At 36.8% G+C, this 24,122-nt stretch overlaps 1 protein-coding gene across 1 annotated transcript in view; it reads right to left on the reverse strand.

Moving 5' to 3' along the window:
- Positions 1–24,122, reverse strand: part of LOC144632674 (sushi, von Willebrand factor type A, EGF and pentraxin domain-containing protein 1-like) — a 58,064-nt gene that overhangs the window by 29,315 nt on the left and 4,627 nt on the right. The window contains exons 3-8 of the mRNA XM_078491363.1: positions 21,005–21,166; positions 20,215–20,406; positions 19,875–20,060; positions 18,472–18,672; positions 4,646–4,903; positions 110–352 (exon numbers count right to left, since the gene is read on the reverse strand). Of these exons, the coding sequence (XP_078347489.1) occupies positions 110–352; positions 4,646–4,903; positions 18,472–18,672; positions 19,875–20,060; positions 20,215–20,406; positions 21,005–21,166 (1,242 nt within the window). The remainder of the gene's footprint in view (positions 1–109; positions 353–4,645; positions 4,904–18,471; positions 18,673–19,874; positions 20,061–20,214; positions 20,407–21,004; positions 21,167–24,122) is intronic.

A 24,122-nucleotide genomic window follows, 5' to 3' on the forward strand; every position in this document is an offset into this window, starting at 1 on the left:
GGTTGCTTACAGTTTATGCTGTGTGTTTATTCGCGTACGTCTATCTGTATACCCAAACCTGATGAAGGAGTTAAATACATTTTACTGAAATAGGCGTCAGTTGTTTTACCTTTCACGTGGACTTTGAATGCACAGCTGTCATTGACGTTGCCAGACTGGTCTTTTGCCACATAATTAACGAAAACTTCGCCAATATAGAAAAGTTGTCCTGAATTCTTGTCGTTTTCAATAATCGGTGTTTTATTTGAGTTATCCAGGAATTGGGGAATGTCCCATATGACTCGTTCTGATTGTTGTGTCGTTATAACAAGCTTGTCTTCAGGACATGATGTATAGTATGGCGCTTCATTATCTGTTGAACAAGTGCCATGTTAGGACTAACAGAAACATTGTTTGAAATAAGCCCCCTCACTCTCTGATGAGTCTTCCCAAAAACAGTAAAGCCCCCTCCGGGGGGGGGGGGGTTAATTTAAAAACTCAAAATTAAATACGAAACGTATCGGGACTAATCAAAACCTTGTTTAGAAACCTGCAAAAAAGGAAGAGTTACATCTTTCAAAAACAGTTTAAAAGGTTATACAACTCTGCTGTTTGGTTTTACGGGATAGGATACGAGAGGAAAAACGGCTGAATGCATTGGAAATGGAATAACATCACCAGTGAAAATCAGTGAATTGTGGGAGCTGGAAGAGCTAGAAACCTGACGTTATTATGGCTTATATCCTTTCTCACCGTTTGTTCACCAGTTATTGGTGATCAGTATGAAATTGAACGTTATTGATCTATTGAATTTAGTAGCTGATTATTTGCGATTATAATTTTGTAATTTAGGTATTCCAGGCCCGTTCAGGGGCCGGTTCAGGAGGCAAAACACAACCGTTTGTCATGCTTATTCTAATTGGATCGCTCGTCAAACGCATTTTGATACTTTGTTTTAGTGTGCATTTAGCAGCCTTCGGTAATTTCTTATAGTATCTTTTTTTCTTTTCGAGTACGTTCTGTGTTTTTTTAATGTTTACTTGTATGTTTACTATGTTTATTATTTTATATTTAGCAACATTTGCGAATTGCTTTCATTGAAATTGGTTATATATCTATTTATTATGATGTTTATTAGCACCTATCGTTATGTTTATCGGCAGCTTCTGCAGTCCCTGTTTCATGTTGTATACGTCAGATAATGTCTTTCAAAATAATATCGCTTAATGTGAAAGGCATAAGCAATTTTAAGAAAAGAAGAACAATCTTTACTTGGTGCCGAAAGCGAAATGCAGATATCACTTTTTTACAAGAAACTAATTCCACACTTCAAACCAAAAGTCAATGGAAAAATGAATGGGGTGCAGAACTTATCACCTGTCATGGGAGCTCCAATTCACGTGGAGTGGCGATTATGTTTAAAAATAACCTTGATTACACAATCCATCACACAATTCTAGACCCCATGGGACGATACATAATTTTAAAAATTAACATAAAAGATTCAACGTATATTTTAATCAATGTATACGCTCCAAACAAGGACAAAGATCATATAGATTTCATAAACAATCTCCTCGCCAAGTTAAAAAACGAAAATCTTGAATCGGAGGAGAAAATAATCATAGGAGGTGATTTTAACTGCCCACTTAATCCAGCCTGCGACAAAAAAGGAGGTTCTCTTAACCAAAGAAAATCGGTGGTAGCATGCATTGATTGTTTACAAAATGAACTTGATTTAGTGGATATATGGAGAATTAAAAACCCGGATAAAAAAAGTTTTACGTGGAGTCAAAAATCCCCCAGAGTTTTTTGTCGTCTGGATTATTGGCTAATTTCGAATAATTTAAACGATCTTGTAAAATCAACTGATATAGTCGCTGCCATAAGAACAGATCATGACGCAATTGCCTTAGAATTTGAAGAGATAGATAAAGAGCTTAAAGGCCCTGGTTTTTGGAAGATGAACTGTTCCTTTCTTACAGATAAAGAATATGTAGATAGTGTTACGAAAATGATTCCAATTTGGACGACAGAAGGACAAACAGAACTTTCAGACGACCGTAGCGCTTGGGATTGGATTAAATATAACATTAGAGCGCATACTATATTGCATTCGAAAAAGAGAGCGAAAGAAAGGGTCGAGAAAGAAAGAAATCTTCAAAACGAACTCGACAAGGCAAAGAAAACATTAGATAAATCGTTAAGTGATTCCAACACTTTTCACTATCACGCAGCTCGGGAAAAACTAGAAGCATTCTATGAAGAGAAAACAAAAGGAATAATTATACGTGCACGTGCTCGATGGCACGAACATGGTGAAAAAAGTACAAAATATTTCTTGAACTTAGAGAAAAGAAATCATGTCAAGAAATGTATACGAAAATTATACATTAATGGTGTAATTAACACAGATCCGACTTACATTTGAAGGGAACAGGAACGTTTTTATTGTGATTTATATAAAAGTGGCAATAACGATCCAGACATTGCCCTAAAAAGGTCCACCTTTTTAGGTGATTTAAATATACCAAAACTTTCCGAGGAACATAAAAGAGCGTGTGAGGGTAAAATCTCGCTATAAGAATGTTCTTGTCTCCTTGATAGCTTTCGCGATAACAAAACACCAGGAAACGATGGCATTCCTATTGAATTCTATAAAAAATTCTGGCCTCTAATTGGCGACAGTTTTATAAGATGTGCAAATGAGTGTTTTGAAAAAGGTGAGTTGTCCTGCTCCCAAAAACAAGCGGTGATCACTCTTATCGAGAAGAAAGGAAAAGATCGCTCACTCCTTGAAAATTGGCGCCCAATTTCCCTTGTTAATGTTGATACGAAAATTATGTCAAAAGTAATAGCTTCAAGAATTAAAAATGGACTTGAGATAAACTGTACAAAAACCGAAGGCATGTGGATTGGATCATCTAAGGAAAACAAAACGAAACCCTTCGGAATCAAATGGCCGAATGAACCGATTAAGGCCCTTGGAGTGTATTTCACTTATGATCAGAAACTGCTTAAAGAAAAGAATTTCATTGAAAGATTGGACAGCATCAAAAAGCTTATCAACATTTGTTCCTCAAGAGGCCTATCAATTTACGGAAAGGTGACAATTAAAAAATCATTTCTAATCCCAAAATTTGTTTACACATGCTCGCTTTTGCCCACACCTAACGAATTGGTTAAACAATTGAATCAATTGCTATTTAAATTCCTGTGGAAAGGAACAGACAAAGTAACACGCTTGTCAGCAATAAATGAATATGGGAAAGGTGGCCTAAAAATGATCGACCTAGAGAGCATGGTTAAATCTTTAAGATTAGCATAGCTAAAACGAATATTTAATGGCAATGATGGAACATGGAAGCAGTACTTAAAACACCAATTGAAATCCATTGGGGGTCTTTTCTTTTTTAATTGTAACTACGATGTTAACGATTATACAATCTCTTCCCAGTTTTATCGTGAACTGTTATTGTGGTGGTCGCAATTCCGCGAAAATTTTGCTACCGAAAGGAACTGGCAAAACATCATTTGGAATAACAAAGAAATACGAATAGACAACAAGCCTGTTTATTACAAAAATTATGTTGAATCTGGAATCATCTGTATAAAGGATCTGCTATTCAATTTAAACAATATTGACTCCTTTGACCGCGTTTCATATAAAATAAGTAAAACTAATTTTTTACAATGGGCAGGCCTTCGCCACTCTATACCCAACCTTTCAAAAGGTAGATATGCATGCCCGCCACTTACATCTCCTTCATTTTTCATTGACCACAACATCTTCGACGTGAAGAAAAAGAAATCAAAAGATTATTATTCGCTTCTTGTTATGAACAAAGCACAGCCTCCTAATATTGTTCATAAATGGAAAAGCGATTTCAATATTTCGGAGGATCAACTACGAGAATTTTTCACATTACCTCATTCCTTTGTACTCGAATCATATGTAAAGGCCTTTCAGTACAAAGTACTTAACAATATTCTTTACACGAACACGAAATTACACAAAATTGGTTACAGAACAAATGATTTATGTACTTTCTGTGAGGCGGAACCAGAAACTTTGTATCACTTTTTTTACCAGTACTCCCGCGTCAGGCAGTTTTGGAATGATTTTGAATCTTACTGGTACCTCTTATCAAATCTAGCAGTTCGTCTTACTTTGCAAAACGTTTTGTTTGGAATAATATCAAAACAATGCCCTTCACTTGATTTACTAAATTATTTTATTATTATTGGAAAATTGTTTTTGTGGGACTGCAGAAGAAACCAAACATATCCTAAAATTCAAGGTTATCAGAACAAAATACTTACTAAATATGAAACTGAAAAGAAAATTAATAAGAAAAGATATTTCGAAAAGAAGTGGATATATTCTCCCAGATAATAAGTAAGGAATTATAGTGCTAGATTCGCTTTTTTTTTTTCGTGTGTTTGTTGCTTATTTCTTTTTGTTGCGTGTATTAATTTCGATTATTAAAGTCCAAACTATTGATGTAAATTTGCTATATGGAAATTATTATCATCTGTTACTTAATTTTGTTACTTTTTTTATTCCAATCACCTATGTAATGCTAAGTGTGTAAATATCAATAAAGGAAGAAATTAAAAAAAAAAAATGGAATAACATGTAGCTAGATAAGAGCACTTTACTCACCTATCACCTCCACCTTAAAGGAACATTTATCTGTTAATCCAGCTCTGTCCCTCACTGTATACTGCACAGTGTGCGCGCCAATCAAGAACTTCTTTCCTGACTGGTGGCTGCTTGTGACGGTTACTTCGGCCAGTGGATCAATGCCAATCGAGTTATCGCTGTATGTTGGCTCTACCCACGTGATCACTGCATGATCCTGGTGAAGGCTGTTGTTGGTTCTTATGTCGCCGGGACATGTTATCTTAGGTGGTTCACTGTCTATTACGGAAGAAGCAAATAAGGAAGTAAATATTAAGGTTCACGAATTCCCAGGAAAATGTTTGCGCTTCAGTTACCCGGCGCGGACTTTATCAGAACATGTTGCCCTCTGTCATAAGCAATGTGACATACGCCGCATTCTAGAGCTTTCATTCCTACTGTTAGTGGATGGGAAATCCTTCAGCGGAAAAAGATTCGTCAGGCCTGAGCAATATGGACTATTGTACGGTTTTCACCCATTTATATTCAACCACGAAAAAACAGTCACTTTTAATGCTTGATAATGATGGTAGCATCATCGAAACATTGAACAGAATTTGTTTTTAATAATACTGCTACTGACGATGTCATAAAATGTTTCTTCCTTATTTGTAGTGTTACGTTACACAGCCTCGTCAAATTTCATTTACCACTTTTAAACATGAAAAGTTGCATCTTTATCAACCGGTGAAAATAGGCCTAAAATTTCAAATCGTTAAGGAGGTCCTTCTAAACTACCAATTTTTTGCTGAAATTCGCATTATTATAAAAGCTAAAGCGCTATAAACACCCGTATTTAAAGACTTTCTTCAGTAGCGTTGTATTCATACACGTAAATGGTATTTGCGTAAATGATTATTACGAAGGCTATGTCATCTGTCATTCTTGAAAAAAAATTGGGAACTCTACCTTCTTTCCTCCAAGTTTTAGGGATTTTAAATTCTAGCGCGCGGTTTAGGACTGGCACTAGTCACGCGCGCGTAATATCGATTTTTTCGACTATTTTGCTTGTTTACAAGCTAAAGTAGGAGAATAGGGGTTTTGTGGACAAAATTTGGAACCACACATTTGTAAACTCTCAAGGGACTGTTTTAATTTCTCAAGGGATTTCTTTCCGCTCAGTGGGCGATGAAAGGGTCTCTTATTATTATTGCGTCAACACTTGCGAGCTCGTGTTAAAGACGTGACTTGTCACATATTCCGCTGTAGGTGAGGAAAGGGTCTCTTATTAGTATTGCGTCAACACTTGCGGGTTCAAATTGCGGCGGCGTGAAAAAGCATTAAAAACGCTTACAAAATTACAGAATTCAGACTACTACAGAGAACCTTGAAAGAAACTTTGTTTAGAATTTATTTTTAGTTCGGATGAAGTCAAGAAATGTGTTAACAAGCGGCAGAGTATCGAAATTTTTCGCACCGTGCTGTACTGCACGGCAGAATTAATTATCCACATGTTCATGTTGAAAGCGAAGTTTTAATTTGAGCAGCCGGCTTTTGAAGTCAATTGTACACTAAATGGATTTACCGATCGTTCAAAAAATTACATCCAAGTTCAAAGCAATAACAGTACATTACCATTTCGTTCTCAAAAGACTTTGGAAGCCGCATTTAGTCCGTGTTTAAGTCCGTGATTTGAATTCAAAACGCATTTGTAAGCACCATTACACCATGTCTTCGCGGCGGTGGAAGGAAAGATAAATCCTTCATCAACAAGGTTCTAGCACTCTGTACTCCATGGTTTTCCGTTTTAAGGCCACTTTAAAATTCTATAGTGTTTCTCCTTTCCGTTTTAAGTCCCAAAGATGGTTTTTTTCTTGTTCAGAATCAAAAACAAGGCCTTGGAAGTTTGTAAATACAAGCCGCGCGGCTCCATGATTTCCTTGTACGTTTTCAATGCACGGAATAATACGAAAAACCTTCTTTCTAGGACCCCAAGAGTTCCCTAAAAATATGCGCAGAAAACAGATTTTGATTGGTTTATTTGCCGTTATTATCTATAGAACTAGTAGTAATCAGCGATTAGGGGAATGGTTCGAGTAAGGCTTGAAAGGAGGGGTAGTTTTTGGTGTTGACTGAGATTTCCCCTTTTTCTTGTACAATTTGTTGGTGATGGGACAAAAGAGGAAGGTGAAATGTTTGTAAGAATAATTTAACAACATTGATTGCGAATAAACTGTGAACAATAACTTTATTAATTCCAAGAATGAATGACAATTGCTTGTCTTTGAATGTGTGTTATGTTTAACACACAAGTATGAAAGTAACGACACAGTTCAAAGTTCAAACTTAAACTCAGCTGTGGCACTGTTCCTTTAAGGTTACAGACAACATTATTTTATATTTGAAACAGCAACATGTGAATTCCATAGAGAGCACTTTTTACTTGAAACAGCAATATATTGAAGTATGAATTAATATTGCAGAATTTGCTTTCAACTAAAAATACTAACTGCCTTGATAATTACATTGTCACACCAAGTTCCTGGTGTTGACATTTGCTGAATGTAGTCTTGCCAACTATTGTCAGAAACGCTCTCAACATAAAATTCTGGATGATTATTCAAGTGCCTAATACCAGCAGCACGAATTTGAAAATGCAACTCTGCAGTTCCATACAGTTGGTGTGAAACTGACCTAAAAAAACAGTCTCCACTCCCACCAACATCATAAGGCATTAAACTTATTAATGAAAGTCTCTCATTAAGAGATACCCAAGGCAAATTCAGTATAACTGTCATTTGCAGGAAGCATACCTCCTTTTAAATTTGAACTTTGGAAAATATGATCAAAAGCGCTATTGTGACTGAAGTCAGACTTTGTTTGAAGCATGTCAATTGATAACTCGTTCTGTTTACCAGTGCAATACTTGTATCTTTTTTTCTCTTTCTGTTTGTTTATGAAAAAAAAAAAAACATATTTACTGTAAAAATGTTCACAGTTACACAAAATAAACCATTTCTTGTAATTGCTACAAAAATTTCTAATAAGTGAGGAGCTTGGGAAATTATGTTTCAGTAGTTTTTTAAGTCTACTTCTGTATTTCTTCAAAGCAATTTAGTAACTCTTCGAACAGAAATTCGAGATGGTTCTCTGTCTCGTTTCCTGTTGCTTTTTGCTTTTTTCACAGCCTGAGATTTGTCAGCATTTGTAGAGATCATAGCAACAGAACAACTCCTATCGCCATTCTTTCCAGCGACAACACGGACATCTCTTTCATATCTCTTTATAAGCTTACTATCATAATTATTGTGGGTTTCATTCATCGAAGTCTGGACAGAACTCTGTGCACGACGTGATTTGGTCACGTTAAACAAAAGAATGCTTCCGGTGCCGCATTTACTCGACTGAACAATGGTTCGGTTGTATTCGATCGCTTCATCTGACTGAACAATGGTTCGGTTGTATTCGATCGCTTCATCCGCTCTGATGTCGTCTACACCGTGCAAATGTTTAACGCAAATGCGAGCCTCGTCACTCGATAGCGACCAAAGACGACAAAAGGGACGATTCAATGCGAAAACGAGACTAAAATATCGTCGCACCAGTTTCCCGGCCGAGACTTGCCCCTGCAAAAATCAATCGGGGCGGCCAATTTGGAGTCCATACACCTGCGCGCGCATTACGGCTCGATTCATTCCGCATAACAGTGCACAGGCCTACCAACTCAAAAGACACAGGACGCAAAACAGAATTAGGCTTGCGTTCTCCTTCGTCGAACGCAACAATAGAAGAACCAAAAAAACTTCAGGGAGGGAGGGAAAGGGCATTTGCCAACACGTGGTTTTCAAAGCCTGCTGAGACCGGCACAAGCATTTTGGGGGTGGTTTCCAATGGATTAATACAAGTCTTTCACATTCAGTCATTGATTGCTACTCGGTTAATTCGAAAACCCCGCTAAGTCGAAGACTGTATATGCTTTTGATAAATATGAAGAATTTTGTAATGTTGACTTGTTTCCTTGGATATTATTTTTCAGTCACCTGACCCATCACGTGGATTGAAGATTACTGTAATTTTTGCATACGCAAGCCAAATCGGTCATAAACTGTTTTAAAACGTTAAGTTCTTTGTATTAAAAGGAAAGTTCTTGCAGAGTGCGTTTTATCCAGTAGTACCAAGTTATCAGTACAAAGATACGAACGTTAATGCTTTAGTTTGCCAAGAGTGAACTTGATGAAATAACATAAACGGATACAAATTCCAGTGGTTTTTAACTGTTGCGGAGTGGAGTGGTTTTTAACGGTTTACGAAGTTTAAAGGAGCAATAGAGCTCTATTTACTGCTCAATAAATTTGTTTTCAATAGCACTGAACTTGACAGTTGTCATAAACTTTTCTTCACCGTTGGAAGAATTCACTCTGGAAAAGAGACAGATGTTCAGTGGAGCAAGAGAGTTACCTTGAGTGCTCAACAGATTTCCGTTTGCAAGAGAGACACCATAGAGTGCTCAACATAACTTTACTTAGCTGAAATTTTCTGACCATAACAAACCATGGCTAAAAGATACAGGAGTTTACCCTACAGGAAAAATATATATTTCAAGACTTGCACTCCTAAACAAAATGAAAAGCCTATTTTACCCTTTAAATCAAAAGCCCTCTGGGCTTAGTGTCTCGTGTCACTTTTTAGAGTTTATTTAAAAAAGAGATCGCTTTTCACGTCTATTTATTGCTTGCAAAGATATCAAAAATTGAAAAGCGTGTAGTACTATTTCAAAAACGAGTGCGAGTGTTTCATCACGATTTCCAAACACGAGAAAACAGATGAAAGCACGAGGCCGCTTCGGCCGAGTGCTTTCATCTGTTTTCGAGTGTTTGGAAATCGTGATGAAACACGATGCACGAGTTTTTGAAATGACTTCTCTAAAGAAACAATACAAAATTATGCAGTGTCGTATTTTTTCCCATTTTTCTTTAAAATGCCTTGTATGTGTGATTTGTTGTATTCAGTCGGCATTCATTGTATTTGTGAGCTTTTGTTTTTAATTATCCAATGGTTTCGCGTTGCACCAAATTTGTATTCTAAAAGCGTTGTGAACTTGAAGGGATTTACATATTGTTTTTGCCATGGCCGAAGGAAGGTTTCGCTCCCCGAAAACAATCGAGGAAGAAGAACTTTGCGTAGACAGAGCAGTACCGAAGTCTACCAGATATAAAAATAAGTGGGCAATAGGGATTTTTGAGGATTGGCAACGAGTGCGAAGTGTCAATGTTCCAATACTCGAGGTTGGTGGAGTTTTTAAAGAGTATGAATTGCACAAAGTTCAGCCGCTTACACTAGGCTAGCTAGTAAGTGCGACAATTAGTGTCGATTCCAGCAGTGAGTCCGTGTCACGGAAGATAGAAAAAGTTTCTCAGAATGTGGATATGGATACTATGCCAGTCTGTTTTGGCGACTTTAAGAAATGTACTGTAAACTTTAATTTCAAATGACTTAGGCTTGTCAGTTTGTAATTTGAAATGTTTTTCCTGGTCATTGTTTATTAAAAATTAATGATTCATGTAAAGCTGTGTTTGAGTAATATATGAATATGAAGATTAAGAACAATTTTTGTGTTTTGCTGCAGCCGCAATGGCTGCAAGCAAAACACATTGAGAGCTGAAGTTTGTGCCGTAAGGTGTAAGTGCCGTAAGGTGTAAGTGCCGTAACAGAGGAGAAATCTGAACTACCGATGTCAATCAAATCCATGAACAAACAAAATCGAAACCAATGAACCGTAGCGCTGATCGCATTCGAAGTTACGGGCCAAAGTATTCGAACGCAAACCACGTTGGACACGTTGGAAAACAGAAAACCGATTTAAAAGTATATCGCATTGGGAAAGAAAACAAACTGTGGCGCGACCACTCCAGTTTTATGAGAAAATTACTCTGCAGTTTTCATCATTTACGAAAAGAGCGAAGACTTGGAACCTCGCCGAAGGTCATAAATATTTTCTCCAAAGGACCGGTTAGTGCACAGTTTGTAAACTTTCGCTTTGAAAATAAACTTACCCTCACCTTGTCTACACTGTCTACAGCATACTAGTACTGTATTAACTCTGAACTTCATATTTTAAAATAAAATGTATGAACGTGTAACTTGTCACGCAAAGACAGCTGGAAAGGAATATACCATGCTGGTAGGCTGCACCGCTAATTGTAGCTGTATTCGAGCTATATAAAAGACAGCTAGAAACGAATTAATACTAGTAACATCACAATGGGAAAGAAACTTATTCAGTGGTGCACACCGTCGAAAACAAAGAAATATTAAAGGAAGTTCTCATTCACCAGATTCACTGCATCAGATGCAACATTCGTCAGTTCGTGTTTAAATGCGTGGCGACCAGTTTGTTTACTAGTTATTAAAAAATAATACGGTCTTCATTTAATAAACAGTTCATCCTTAAATTTCAGCTTTTCTACGACTGACAGGTAGGTACTATAGTATAAGCCCCGCTAAAATAGCTGGAAAGGGAAAGTTTTTTGAAAAATGAATTTTTGACTGCCAGACGCGCTGGCGCCACATGTTTATTTTGTGAAGATTAATTAAACGCCGTGAAAAATAGAATTTGATGTCCAGCGAGCCACTGCATCTTCGGCTACGCAGTCCTCAGTGAATCCTCCAACTTCACAAATTTCTAAAACTTTAAGAAAACGAACTTTCGCAGAATCAAAAATTGGTCCTTATCGATCTTCCGATCTTGTTGTGAAGACACTGAAATTCGACGAGTGTTCATGCGTGAAGGGATGACTGACGAATGATAATAATTATTTGTAAACTTTCGCTTTCAAAATGAACTTTGCGTTACGTTCAACGCCGTCTTTCTGTTGTTGTACGCCGGTGCGCGTGCGATTATTTATAATTTCTGAATTTTGCATATTTAACTCAGGGTGACACAACAAGTTTGTTAAGAGTTAGTTGTTCCAGTGTTTAATTTGGGTGAAAGTGGTTAAAGAACCACTGTCTTGTCACTAATAAATATATCACATTGAGTTCTTTTAAGGTCAATAGATTCTGTCTTTTTCGTTGTTGTTAAAACGCTACCATTGTGACAATGATTCCAAATACAACTAACGGTAACCAGTGAGATAACGCCACTAAAAGAATCACATTGAGTTCATTGAGATTTTTTTATAATGTTAAGAGTTACTGTTTTTTTATCAAAGAGACAATCATGTCAGACATTACGTTAACTTACTAGTAATTAAATTATGTTTGCTGTCTTTGATTTCAACATAACATTGATCAGTAAAATTATCAGGATTGAATTAACACAAAGTGACTACAATATAGTGCAATTATTAACCTGCACACAAGTGACAGACAATAAAAGACGTTGGATTTCAATCTCGACTCACTTGTCTTTCATCAACATGTTCCCTAAGACTTTGCTCTAGCAGCAAAACACATGGACCCATTGGGGCCCTATTTTTTCACTAGTGATGAAAACGTGATGAAACACTAGTGATGAAAACGTGATGAAACACTAGTGATTTTCAACTGGTGTTTCATTGAGTTTCCAACTCATCCACCTGACCCGAATGGGGCGCTCTGGTTGGCTTATAACGTCATGAATTATTAATGAGTTTGAGAATGTAACATAAAAAAACAAAATTCAAAGTACACTTCAGCATCTGGCCGTTGATCAGTTATAGGACTCCAATAACAGCAGAAAAAGATGACAGACAGATAATTAGCTGTGGAAAAACGCTGTATTGCTTTGGTTCACTAAGCATACATTCTACTGTATACTTATACTATGACTTCCATGTGCCATTACCAAACAATTCTCCAAGGGGACCAGGATTCTGGAAGTTCAATAACACCTTACTGAAAGATGACAGTTATATATTTAAAATCCGCGATCTTATCCCTCGATTACGTGAGAAGTATGCATCTTTGAAAGACGAAAGACTAGTATGGGAATTAATTAAAATGGAAATTCGTGACAACACCATCTCTTTTGCTAAAAGAAAAGCGAGAGCTGCTTTAAAACGGGAAGTACAAATCTCCAAGCGACTGGAAGAGCTAGACCATGAAATACGTAACAGCGATAATTTATCAGATATAGAGGATACGCTAAATGAGTACGACAACCTTAAAACAGAGTTTCAATCAATATACGAAGAAAAAGGGCGCGCTGCAATTTTCCGATCGAAATGCAGGTGGGTAGAGAAAGGAGAGCGGCCGAGTAAATATTTCTTTAATTTAGAAAAGCGAAACTATAATAGGAAGACAATAACCGAACTTCAAACTCGCGATAACGTAACAATAAAAGAAGAGGTTAAAATCTTACAACAAGTAGAGAAATTCTATGAGGACCTTTACAGCTCTAAAACAACTGTGACCCAAGAAGCTTTTGATGAATTTATTCGGGAAATTGAAATCCCAGAACTTAGTAACGAAGAACAGGAACAAATGGAAGGGATTTTTACCTTGGAGGAGTGTAAAAGGATACTAGAATCTTTTGAAGATAATAAATCTCCAGGTGAAGACGGATTCACCGCTGAGTTCTATAAACATTTCTTTGACTTAATAGGACTTGATCTGATCCAAAGCCTTAATCAAGCCTTTGAAGATGGAGAACTCTCCATTTCACAGCGAAGAGGTGTAATTACTTTGATACCTAAAGAAGACTCTGACCTACTAGACATTCAGAATTGGAGACCTATAACCTTACTCAACATTGATTATAAGATTGCATCTAAAGCGTTAGCCAAAAGAATAGAATCAGTACTTCCAAAATTAGTTCACTCCGATCAAACCGGATTCATGAAAGGTCGTTATATTGGAGAAAATATACGCCTGATAAATGATGTAATGGAGTACACCATGTCGGAAAAGAAAGGGGGCATTATGGTATCACTGGACTTTAAGAAAGCCTTTGACACCTTGGAGTGGCAATTCATAATGAAGGTATTAGATCTCTTCAACTTTGGTGATAATGTCAAAAAATGGATTAGAATTTTTTATACAAATATCGAAAGTACGGTATTGAATAATGGCTTTACCACCAATTGGATTAAACCAACAAGAGGGGTTAGGCAAGGCTGCCCGCTTTCCCCATATCTTTTCATATTGAGCGCAGAAATATTATCTAACAAGCTTCGCCAGACAACGGAAATCAATGGGATTAATTTATTTGGAAATGAAGTTAAAATTAGTCAATTTGCAGATGATACTAACTTATTTTGTGCAGATATTATTTCAGTAGAAAATTCTCTTAACATAGTCAATAACTTTGGAGTCATTTCAGGCTTAAAATTAAATGTAAAAAAGACTAAGACGATATGGTTGGGAAAGTGGTCAAAGAACAAAACTACACCGTTACAATTACAGTGGGTAAACAAACCTGACAAAATTCTAGGGCTATATTTCTCATATGATGATAATAAGAACAAACATTTTAATTTCGATTTAAAAGTCAAAAACTACAAACAAAACTGGATTTATGGAAAGCAAGAAACTTGACCTTATTTGGAAAGGCTTTGATTATTAAATCTCTTGGGCTATCCCAAATAGTCTATGCAGCTTCCAATTTAAACACTCCAACCGAAGTCCAGGACAAAATTAAAAGAGAAAGCATTGATCAGGATTATGATCGAGGTGGAATCCGTATGACGGATATTGATCTTATGATAAAGGGGTTAAGACTAGCTTGGATCTCAAGACTACTTCACCCTGAAAAACGCAATTGAAAATCAGTACCAAATTATTTTTTTACAAAGCTTGGAGGATTAAATTTCCTCCTCAGGTGTAATTACGATGCAAAATTCTTCGATCCTAAATTGCCAATCTTTTACAAAGACATTTTATCTTTTTCTTCGGAACTAAAGTCTAAGTACAACTACCAACAAGGACAGGAAACAATTCTTTTTAACAACAAAGCTATCCTTATAGGAGAAAAACCATTCTTTCTTCAAGAATGGTTTTCCAAAGGAATCATATCTATTCAGGACCTTTTAAATGAAAACGGACAGCTAATTTCTTTTCAACAGTTCCAAAGGAAATATGACTGTAAAACCAATTTTTTAAAATTTTATCAAGTTAGAAATGCCATTCCAAAAACGCTCCTAACAAGGGCACGTAATTTTGGAAAACTTCCAAAAGAAAGTTATTTGGGAGATCAATCCAAGTTCCAACTAGAGGAAAACATCGAAATTGACTTAGAGAAAGCAAAGGCAAAAGATTTCTACTGGCTACTAAATAATAAGGTAAACCATTCCTTTCCTACTGGCCCAACGAAATGGAGCAAAAACTTGAATTTAAACCCCACTGATTGGGGGCACTTTTTTAAGTTGACAAAACGAATTTGTAAAGAAAATAAATTGAAAGAATTCCACTACAAGTTCTTACATAGAATTATAGTCACTAAGAAGGAGCTACACCGTTTTGGTATTAAAGATGACGAGGATTGTTTATATTGTGGAAATGAAGACTCTATTGAGCATACGTTCATTCACTGCCAATTTTCAAAAGCTTTTCAAAGGCCGGCGAGTTATTCAATGGTTGAATAGCGTGAACAACTCCAGTCACCATCCATCTGTTAAAGAAACGTTATTCGGTTTATCTCCCGCCTCTTCACTTGAAAACAAAACTTTGATAAGAAAACTTAATTATACCTTGCTGTATATGCGTTATTACATTTATACCAACAAACTGCATAACAGACCAATTACTCTCTCCGATTATGTTAATAAATTAAACAACAAGTATAAAATAGAGAAGATAGATTAAAGTATTATACCTTATTTATTAAATACCTAATTGTTTAAGATGCTCCTTCTCCTGATCCTTCTCCTTTTATTTTGTTTTTTCGATTTTTTTTTTCTAAACTTAATAGTGCGTCTAATTTATTGTAATTGTGATTTATTGTAATTTAGTGTAATTAGTGTGATACGGATAATTGTAATTTATAATGTTCTGTAAAAACAAGTGAATGTAATTGTATTATGTGTATAATAGCAATAAAAAAATAAAATAAAATAAAAAAATAAAAAAAATGACTTCCATGTGCTTTCTTCACGCTATATGAGATATCGCTTTGGGTATTAGTCGTGAACGCTTAGCCTGTTAAGTGATAATGACATGCGAGTGGTGATGATTTTGTTAATTCTTATAACCTCTTCTCCTGATTTAGTATTGATATTGTGAGGAGAAATTTGGTTTTGGTCACTCTTGAGCCGGTCTTAATGTTTTTGTAACGCCAAAGCTACAATTCAGAGGCTGAAGAAGTCGAAGAACGTGTAAATTACAGTCATTTTCTTCGCTATATTCGGCCGGCCCGCGCTTAGACTCTGGCCTGCTTATTGGATGAAATCTACTGAATGAAATATTCTGCTAGGTTCTGCTTAATAGAAAACATTCGATCTTGCTTGGCACGTGATTCCGCGCGAACGTACGCAATAACTGAATAAACTATGTAGTAGTGTTTAACTCGCACAAATCTTACTTTTAAAGAGAGACTTTAACTTCTACACAGAGCTTACTATGCTGTACCATAACTGGTCATAACTTTAAAATGGTTGGGTATTCAATCGACTAACGATTCAAACGATTCAAACCTTTTGTTCAAACGACATGTGCTATGTGTGCAAGATTAACTTTGACATTCAATCCCGAACCGCCAACTAATTGCTTAGATTACAATCCCTCTTTAACCCCGAACAATCTGTTGCCGCGGCTAAATTTAAAACTGAAAAGTTGTCTACACAAAGATAAGAACAATGCTTACCGATCGAACAACTGATATTTACATCGTCCTCTCTTTCAGCAACATTTTTACCATTAGGTATACTAGTTACGTTGATATAAAAGCTATATCTGCTATATTCCACGACTGTAATCTCTATAAATACAGTTGTAACAGTAAATATCCTGTTGAAACCTCCACCATTTTCCTACGCGTTGTAAGCAGAAATGATTTTCAACTACTTTCCAAAACTCTCAAGATAAAATAATAGATATCAAATGAAAGCACGCTTTTCTCTAAATTGGCAAAGTGAAGCTGTTATTCTGATACATCTCACAATTGCACAAATTAAAACTTTACAAGCGACCACAAGACAAAACACTCCAAAGAGATTTTAGAGCTTCATGTTAAAAACTGCTTTTCTCGCTCAATTTAAGTTGCGGTATACTAGCGTTATATGCACAACAACGACAACGAAAAATTTACAGGCAGGTCCATCTAATGACATCTTGTTGATTATTAGACACTTCTGCTTTTCAGATCCGTTCTAAAACTCATCAATATAATTTCTCTCTTTCGGTTAGTACATTGTATTATGCGTTTGTAATAACCTGGTGTATTTCATTCTTCTTCTGCGCGTTTTCTGCTTGAGTTACAATTAATTTCTTCGATTTTCAGTACAATCTTGTCGGCAAAGGTTAGAATGTTATTTTAAAAACGTAAAACTTGTCTGTATTTTTCTTGATAACTGCTGGCTGCAGCTCAAATATATCCAAAATTGAAAAGCGTACAGCTAATTTAAAGAAAAAAATGCGTCACATCTACGTGTATTCCTCTTTAGAGCTTCATTCATGCACTGAAAAGACTGTTGTTGTCGTCTATAAAAGTTGTGTTCATTGTAGCGTGGAATTCACAGCAGGATAAATGAAGCTACATGTAGTGCCTCTTAACTCAGGTCAATCTTCGGGTCAAAAAAAATAAAAAAAATGTATGTTTTGCGCTTTAGATTGACATTTCTGCTCTTCAATCCTAAGAAAACTCATCAAATATAATTTCCCTCTTTCGGTCATACATTGAGTTCTCCCTTTACCTCAGAGCCGAGTGTAAACGAGGCTTTGCAAATCGAAAGTGTAAATGTTTCTCTTGATGAATCAGAACCGCCTGAAAAAAGAAAGGCAAAAAGGTACGACTCCAGACTGGCAGAGTTCTTTTATTGAAATGTGGGAAAAAGTATGGAACAGCACAACGCAAGATTTGAACATACAAACGCCACAGTTGACATTTTTAAAGATTTGGCATCAAAATAATTGTCTTTATCTAATCGTTTATCTTCTGTTATTAAATTGTTGTTATTCATGCCACAAAGGTCACCCCTTTCAATACAAAGTTGTGAAAAAGTCACGTAGCAATCATAGTCTTTTTTAGGATGCTCGTTTTTTGTTCAACCTTTTTCAACGCAATTCTCCAACGAACTTTCAACATGCCAAATGCTCGTTCCACTACAGATCGTAGCGCACCGAACTTTAGGTTTTAAACTTTCGCTGCTCCTGAGTCAGGCGTCCTCTGTCCGGGTAGGGTTTCACTAGCCAGTTCGTTTAATAGCGAATAGGCACTGTTGCCAGCTAACTTAAAATTTGCTCGTTTGCTGCAAGTTCAGAAAAAAACGTCATCTCTTTTTAGCGTGCCTGTATTTTTACATAATAAGCCCTTTACAATAAATACTCCTAACTTACTGTTTGATAAACCAGCGCGTTAGTTGCGACCTTTGTAAAGAAACATTAGTTCTTTGATATGAAATTCCGGCGGCATCCGATCACAAAACAAATGTTGACATGGCGGGAAAATTCCGCGGCCTCACAAAGCAAATGTTGACATGGCGGGAAAATTCGGCGGCCCCAGAAAGCAAACACGCATGGAATGCAGTTCTCCCCTGTACAATTATCTCGTGACAACGACAACGTCGTCATGACGACACGAGACAAAAAGGACTACTCCATACCACAATTGACTGCCAACAGATAAACCATAGCAAAATAGTCGTAGTCTCACAGAGACCTTTGATTTAATGAAGTTGTCCTCCCACCACCAAAAACAATCTTTAGCAACTTTTTTACAACTGCGTTTAACTTACCGACACAAGGCTTGGTCTGTCCAGTCCAGGTACCGTCTGTCTGACAGAATCTCAAGGTAGACTTGCCTGGAGTGCCCTCGAACAAGTAGCCTTTTGGACACACGAATTCACAGCGTGAGTTAAATTTTAACTCCGTGGTAACGCATTCAGGAGGCGTCACTTGGCTTAGAGAGATCGAATTCAACTTTGGACACTTGACCGCTGCGAAGCAGAAAAAATAAATAATAATGAGATAAGTAATTTACTACGGTATGCAATTATTGATAATAAATGATTACCAATTATTTTACAAACTAGTGTTTTTATTTCGGTTAGGTGGCCTGTAATTTGATTTTTTGGGGCAACTTGGCCGTCAAAAGCGCTTAATATCGGTTAGTAGAAATTATTTGTATTCGATTCTTTGTATGTTTCAACGATGTAATCTGTTACGCGGCTTTTTTCCATCAGTTCTGGTTGAAAATTTCGATCAGTTTTCATTACCGGTGTTATTCGATCAGTTGTGCGTCTTTTTTCGATCAGTTGTGGTTACATATTATTCGATCAGTTGTGGTTACATATTATTCGATCAGTTGTGGTTACATATTATTCGATCAGTTGTGGTTACATATTATTCGATCAGTTGTGGTTACATGTTTTTCGATCAGTTGTGTGACTTTATTCGATCAGTTGTGGTTACATTCATTCGATCAGCTGTAGTTGCATTTATTCGATCAGTTGTGTGACTTTATTCGATCAGTTGTGGTTGCATTTATTCGATCAGTTGTGTGACTTTGGGTTACAATTTGTTTTTTTCTCGCTCGCTTGCGTTTTTCGCTTTCCCTTTCAACTACCGAGAGCCTGGAACAGGCTAGTTAGCACTACGCGTCAAATATTTTTTTTAACTCGCTCCTTTAAATTCTTATATTGTTTCGATTTGATAAAAGATAATAAAACCTCTGTATTTGTGTCTCTTTTTTGATGAAGATCATGGCCACGTCATTTCCCTACCGAGATGGAGTATATAGAACCTGAGCCGTAGGGGGGGGGGGGGGTGGGGGGAGGTGGTACACGTACACGTGATATGACGTCACATCTGTTCTAACTGTGGCTATGACAAAGCTTTTCTTAGTAAGAAGCATACGCGCGACAATGCCATCTATGTTGTAACCCTGATAAAAAATAACTTTTCTATGAGAATGATAACCGCGAGAATCCCACGTTTTTTATTGAATCAGAAACCAAAAGTGAATTTCTGGTAAAATCAAACAAATTTCACAGCCACGTAATTTCGCTTCCGTCGATCTATCTATGCGATATCGGGAGTGAAGTAAAGTGACTATGATATTAATCAGAGTATAAGGACAAATTAAACCGACGAATCGAAGTAAAATGGCGCCGTGGCTGCTCAGGCTATCGTTGCTTACCTTCACAAGTATTATTCGATCCCGACCAAGTCTTATCTTGTTGACACTGTCGCACAGGATTTCCTTGTAAAATATAGCCAGGGTCACATTTGAATGTGCACGTGGTCTGATATGATAAATCGTTCTTTGTACACGTGCCACTTGGAGGATTTGCGTTTGTGACTTGAATCACTGGACACACAATTTCTGTAACAAATAAAAGAAACACATTTATAAATCCCTTATGAATAAAAATAACGCCACTAAATTCAGCCAAAGCATTTATGCGATGTTATTAATAAGGAACACGTGAGCAAAATTTTCATATTTCACCAATTCAATTGGACCCTTTCCAACTTACTGTTGCAGTGTGGATCAGTTCCACTCCACTTAATTGATCCATCTTGAGTGATTCCGCAAGTCCTTTGTCCATTCGTACTTAGTTCGTATCCCGTTTTACAAATCAATTCACAAGTGGACTGGTAATCTAGGTTACAAGTTCCGCCCCTGATCATACCGTTAGGGGGGACTGGAAACTGGTCGCACTTTCTTACTGTAAAAAGGACCAAAATCAAGATGAGTATCAGAAATCTAAACTTGGAAAATTTAAAAAGACTCAGGTATTTTGCTCTTAAATAAAGCTTAATTCTTTAGACTTTTCAAAAAGCAGATAAAAACATTTTACCTAATTAAATTTGAATGTAAAGAATCTGCCTGAACAAGCTGCCAATTTGGCGTTGCGTTAAACGCTTAGAACTAATGGAATGGTCAAAATATTCAGTTGTACGTATTGTACGTTGTATTCGGAAGTAATACCGGAGTGTGATATTTTGAACAATTTTAAAAATGTTACTCGCGATATTATTTCCAAATACTGCTTCAACTCATGCCACAGGCCATCACCTGTACTGGCGATTACTACTGAATACAAGTCCGTAATAAAAATTAATGTAAAAAAAATGTAAACAAAAAGATAGTGACTTATATGCGACGTGCTCACTGAAAGATGCAAATACGTTGATAACACGATCTAAAGCGCAGTGTTTGATAGCAAATTGTAGTCGCCAGTCTATAGAGCTCTCTATAGGTCAATGTGACTATAAAATTATTCTCGGAAGCAAGTGTCAATGTGTAGATGACTTAGTACTTACTTTTACACTCCACATATCCCGCGGGATTGCCCTCATAACCATCAACACACTTACAGTCTCCTCTGCTGCTGCTACCAAGTAAACTATGACGTGAGTTGACAGGGCATGAAATACACGATTTAGCATAGCCAGTGAAGTCTTTGTATGTAGAATACGGGCACTCTACAGGAAAGAGAAGTAATCAAAGCCTTGTTATGATCGCACAGGCCTTCAAAAACAGGATATAGCAGTAGAACGTAATACATTACTGTCAAACCGGATGTTCTTTTGATGGAAACTTTGCAATGTTGCGGCACAATGTTCCAATATTGATTGACAGTTTACTCGTCGCAACTTGCAACTTTCAATTCAAATTTGCCTGAGCAAGTTGCCAAGTTCCGGTTTTCATTTTTCCCGTATGAAGCATAATAATTCCACCTCTGTCTCAAAGAAGGATGAAATAATTGTCCTATGATCGACTGCTTATCAGCAGACCGTGATAAATTAGCGACAGGCTTAGTTGAAATCGCCAAACTTGGAATTGTGCTTAAAAATTCAAATTTGCTCGGAAAAATAAGGCTTACGTTTGTAAATTTGAAACGTAATTCCTAACTTAGCAATGTAAACTACACTCTTTTTTTTATACGAATACAGTTTTCATGAACCAGGCTGAATATTCTTATTTTTCTGCCGATTTTAGGTTGAAAATATTCTTATGAACATTCTTAGAAAATACCGTTTGACATTTCCGTTTAAGCAAGTATTGGGTAATCAATTACAAGTGTTTGCAATTGGTGTCCAGATCTGTATGTTGTACTGCTACATTGTGCACATGTTCCATTGCTTTTTGTTGCAGCCTGGCCATTTGGCTTTAAACAACTGAAGCATTCCTCACAGAAATAAAGTGACGAAAATAAAAATACCTGATTTTGTTTCAACTAAAAACTATATTCGTTTCAAAATCTCAGCCTCGGGTTAATTCTTAAAATATTCTTAAAAATTCGCAAATTTCAGCCTCGATATTCTTATAAACTAGATTCTTATAAAATAAAAAGAGTGTAAAGGTGGATTTCCACTGTCGCGTTTTTGTTTACGCACGTTAACGCGCGTAAAAATTATAAACGTACGTAAAATGAAATTTTACGCGCGCGATTACGTGCGTCGAATTTACGTTGTCCAATTTCCAATGCCACGTTTTCTTCCAGGTATTTACGCACGTAACGCGCACGTTTACGCAGGTAGCGATTTTGGGGGTTTTGAAAAAAGTTGAACCGAGTTCAACTTTTTTCGCGGCTGTCTGCGGTTACGCAACGTTTTACCCAATCATACTTTTGGATTACACTTACCATGTGGAAAACCATTTTGTTTTAAATCGCCCATCGATTTAAGGTGGATTTCCACTGACGCGTAAATATTTACGTACGTAAAACGTGCGTAAAAAAAGATACGTAGGCAAATTTCCACTGTCGCGTAAAAAGTAATAAAAAGCGTTTCCTTTTTACGCGCGTTGAACGTGCGTAAATGCCCGCCATACTGAATTATCAAGTTGGTGAATAGAGTGCGTGCTTGTCGGCCATATTGGAGGAGTGAAACAATAAGTTGTTTTTCCTTTGGGAAAAAATCATTAACATTTTTATGCAAATATCTTGTTGTTTGACTCTTCCAACATGGCTGCCATGAAAACACTTTGTACCACACGCTAGAAAAAGAAATGCGTGAATATGACCAAGAGGCATTTTATAAATACTTCCGAAAGACACCATCAAGTAAAAGAAGATTTAAGGCGACCTTCCCGGATTCCCGGTTCAAAGCCTACGTGACCTGACGCCAGGCGTCTTTTTTCACTACCGCGTTCGTGTAATTTGGTTCTGTAGCCAGTTCTATAGATTATTTCTTGAAATGTTAAGACTTTCTCGATGAGAAGTGTTTCTACATCTGAATGTTTTCCCAAGAAAATCGATGGGCGATTTAAAACAAAATGGTTTTCCACATGGTAAGTAGTGTCATGTGACGAAATCCAAAAGTACGATTGGGTAAATCGTTGCGCAATCGCAGACAGCCGCGAAAAAAGTTGAACTCGGTTCAACTTTTTTCAAAACCCCCAAAATCGCTACGTGCGTAAACGTGCGCGTCACGTGCGTAAATACCTGAAAAAAAACGTGGCATTGGAAATTGGACAACGTAAATTCGACGCACGTAATCGCGCGCGTAAAATTTCATTTTACGTACGTTTATAATTTTTACGCGCGTTAAGGTGGCTCGACCCAGTTTTTTTCTAGCGATACCTAACAACTTTGAAACCCTGATACTTAAAGGGATTGATGTCAAGGACAAAACTACTACATCACATGCATTACACATAGACTGAACTTCAATATGATATAAATTTTTGGGCGATCAGAATGAATATCACGTGGCAATGACGTGCTCTGGGATTTCCTTTTGTTTCGAGTAAAGCACAACATCGAATTCCTGTGCACTACGCGTGAAATGACTACGCTTGGCTACCTTCCGAAAGCTTTCCGAAATCTTTCCGAAATATGAAATGGAAAAGAAATTGTCACGCATTAGCTTTTCTTGTTGGGTCGACGTCTTGGTTGCGATAAAAGTTAAAAATGCCAAGAACAAGAAGATTAGGTTTTTTTCTCGTATTGAAGTGCTGCCACTTCTTTCAGTTGAACTTAGAAATGCAACAAGTAAACAATCTTTTCTAATAAATACTGGACGCCAGATTCAGCTTGCTTATAATACGTGAAGTCTATTTTCTGTCCGTTTTACTTTTTTAAATGACTGAGGAGGCATAAAAAAATAACCGGCTTTGAGTTTGGTGTTGTGACTGCTTTCTTCAGTTGGAAATGTATTCATTCATCCATTATTGTTTACTTGAACTCGATGAGAATATTACCATATTCCGAACCATTTCGGAAAGCTTTCGGAGGGTAGCCAAGTGTGGTCATTACACGCGTGGTGCACAGGAATTCGATGTTGTGTTTAAATCGAAACAATAGGAAATCCCAGAGCACAAAATTATTCAAAACTTCGACATCGCTTCAATGTTTACTCAATTTTGCTTTTAGTTTAGACAACCTTAGATATTTTCAATGAGCATGAAATTTAGGGATTGTGTGGTGTACTGATT

This window comes from Oculina patagonica, chromosome 12 (assembly GCF_052425735.1).
Source record: "Oculina patagonica isolate OP01 chromosome 12, crgOcupat, whole genome shotgun sequence".
Taxonomy (NCBI): domain Eukaryota; kingdom Metazoa; phylum Cnidaria; class Anthozoa; order Scleractinia; family Oculinidae; genus Oculina; species Oculina patagonica.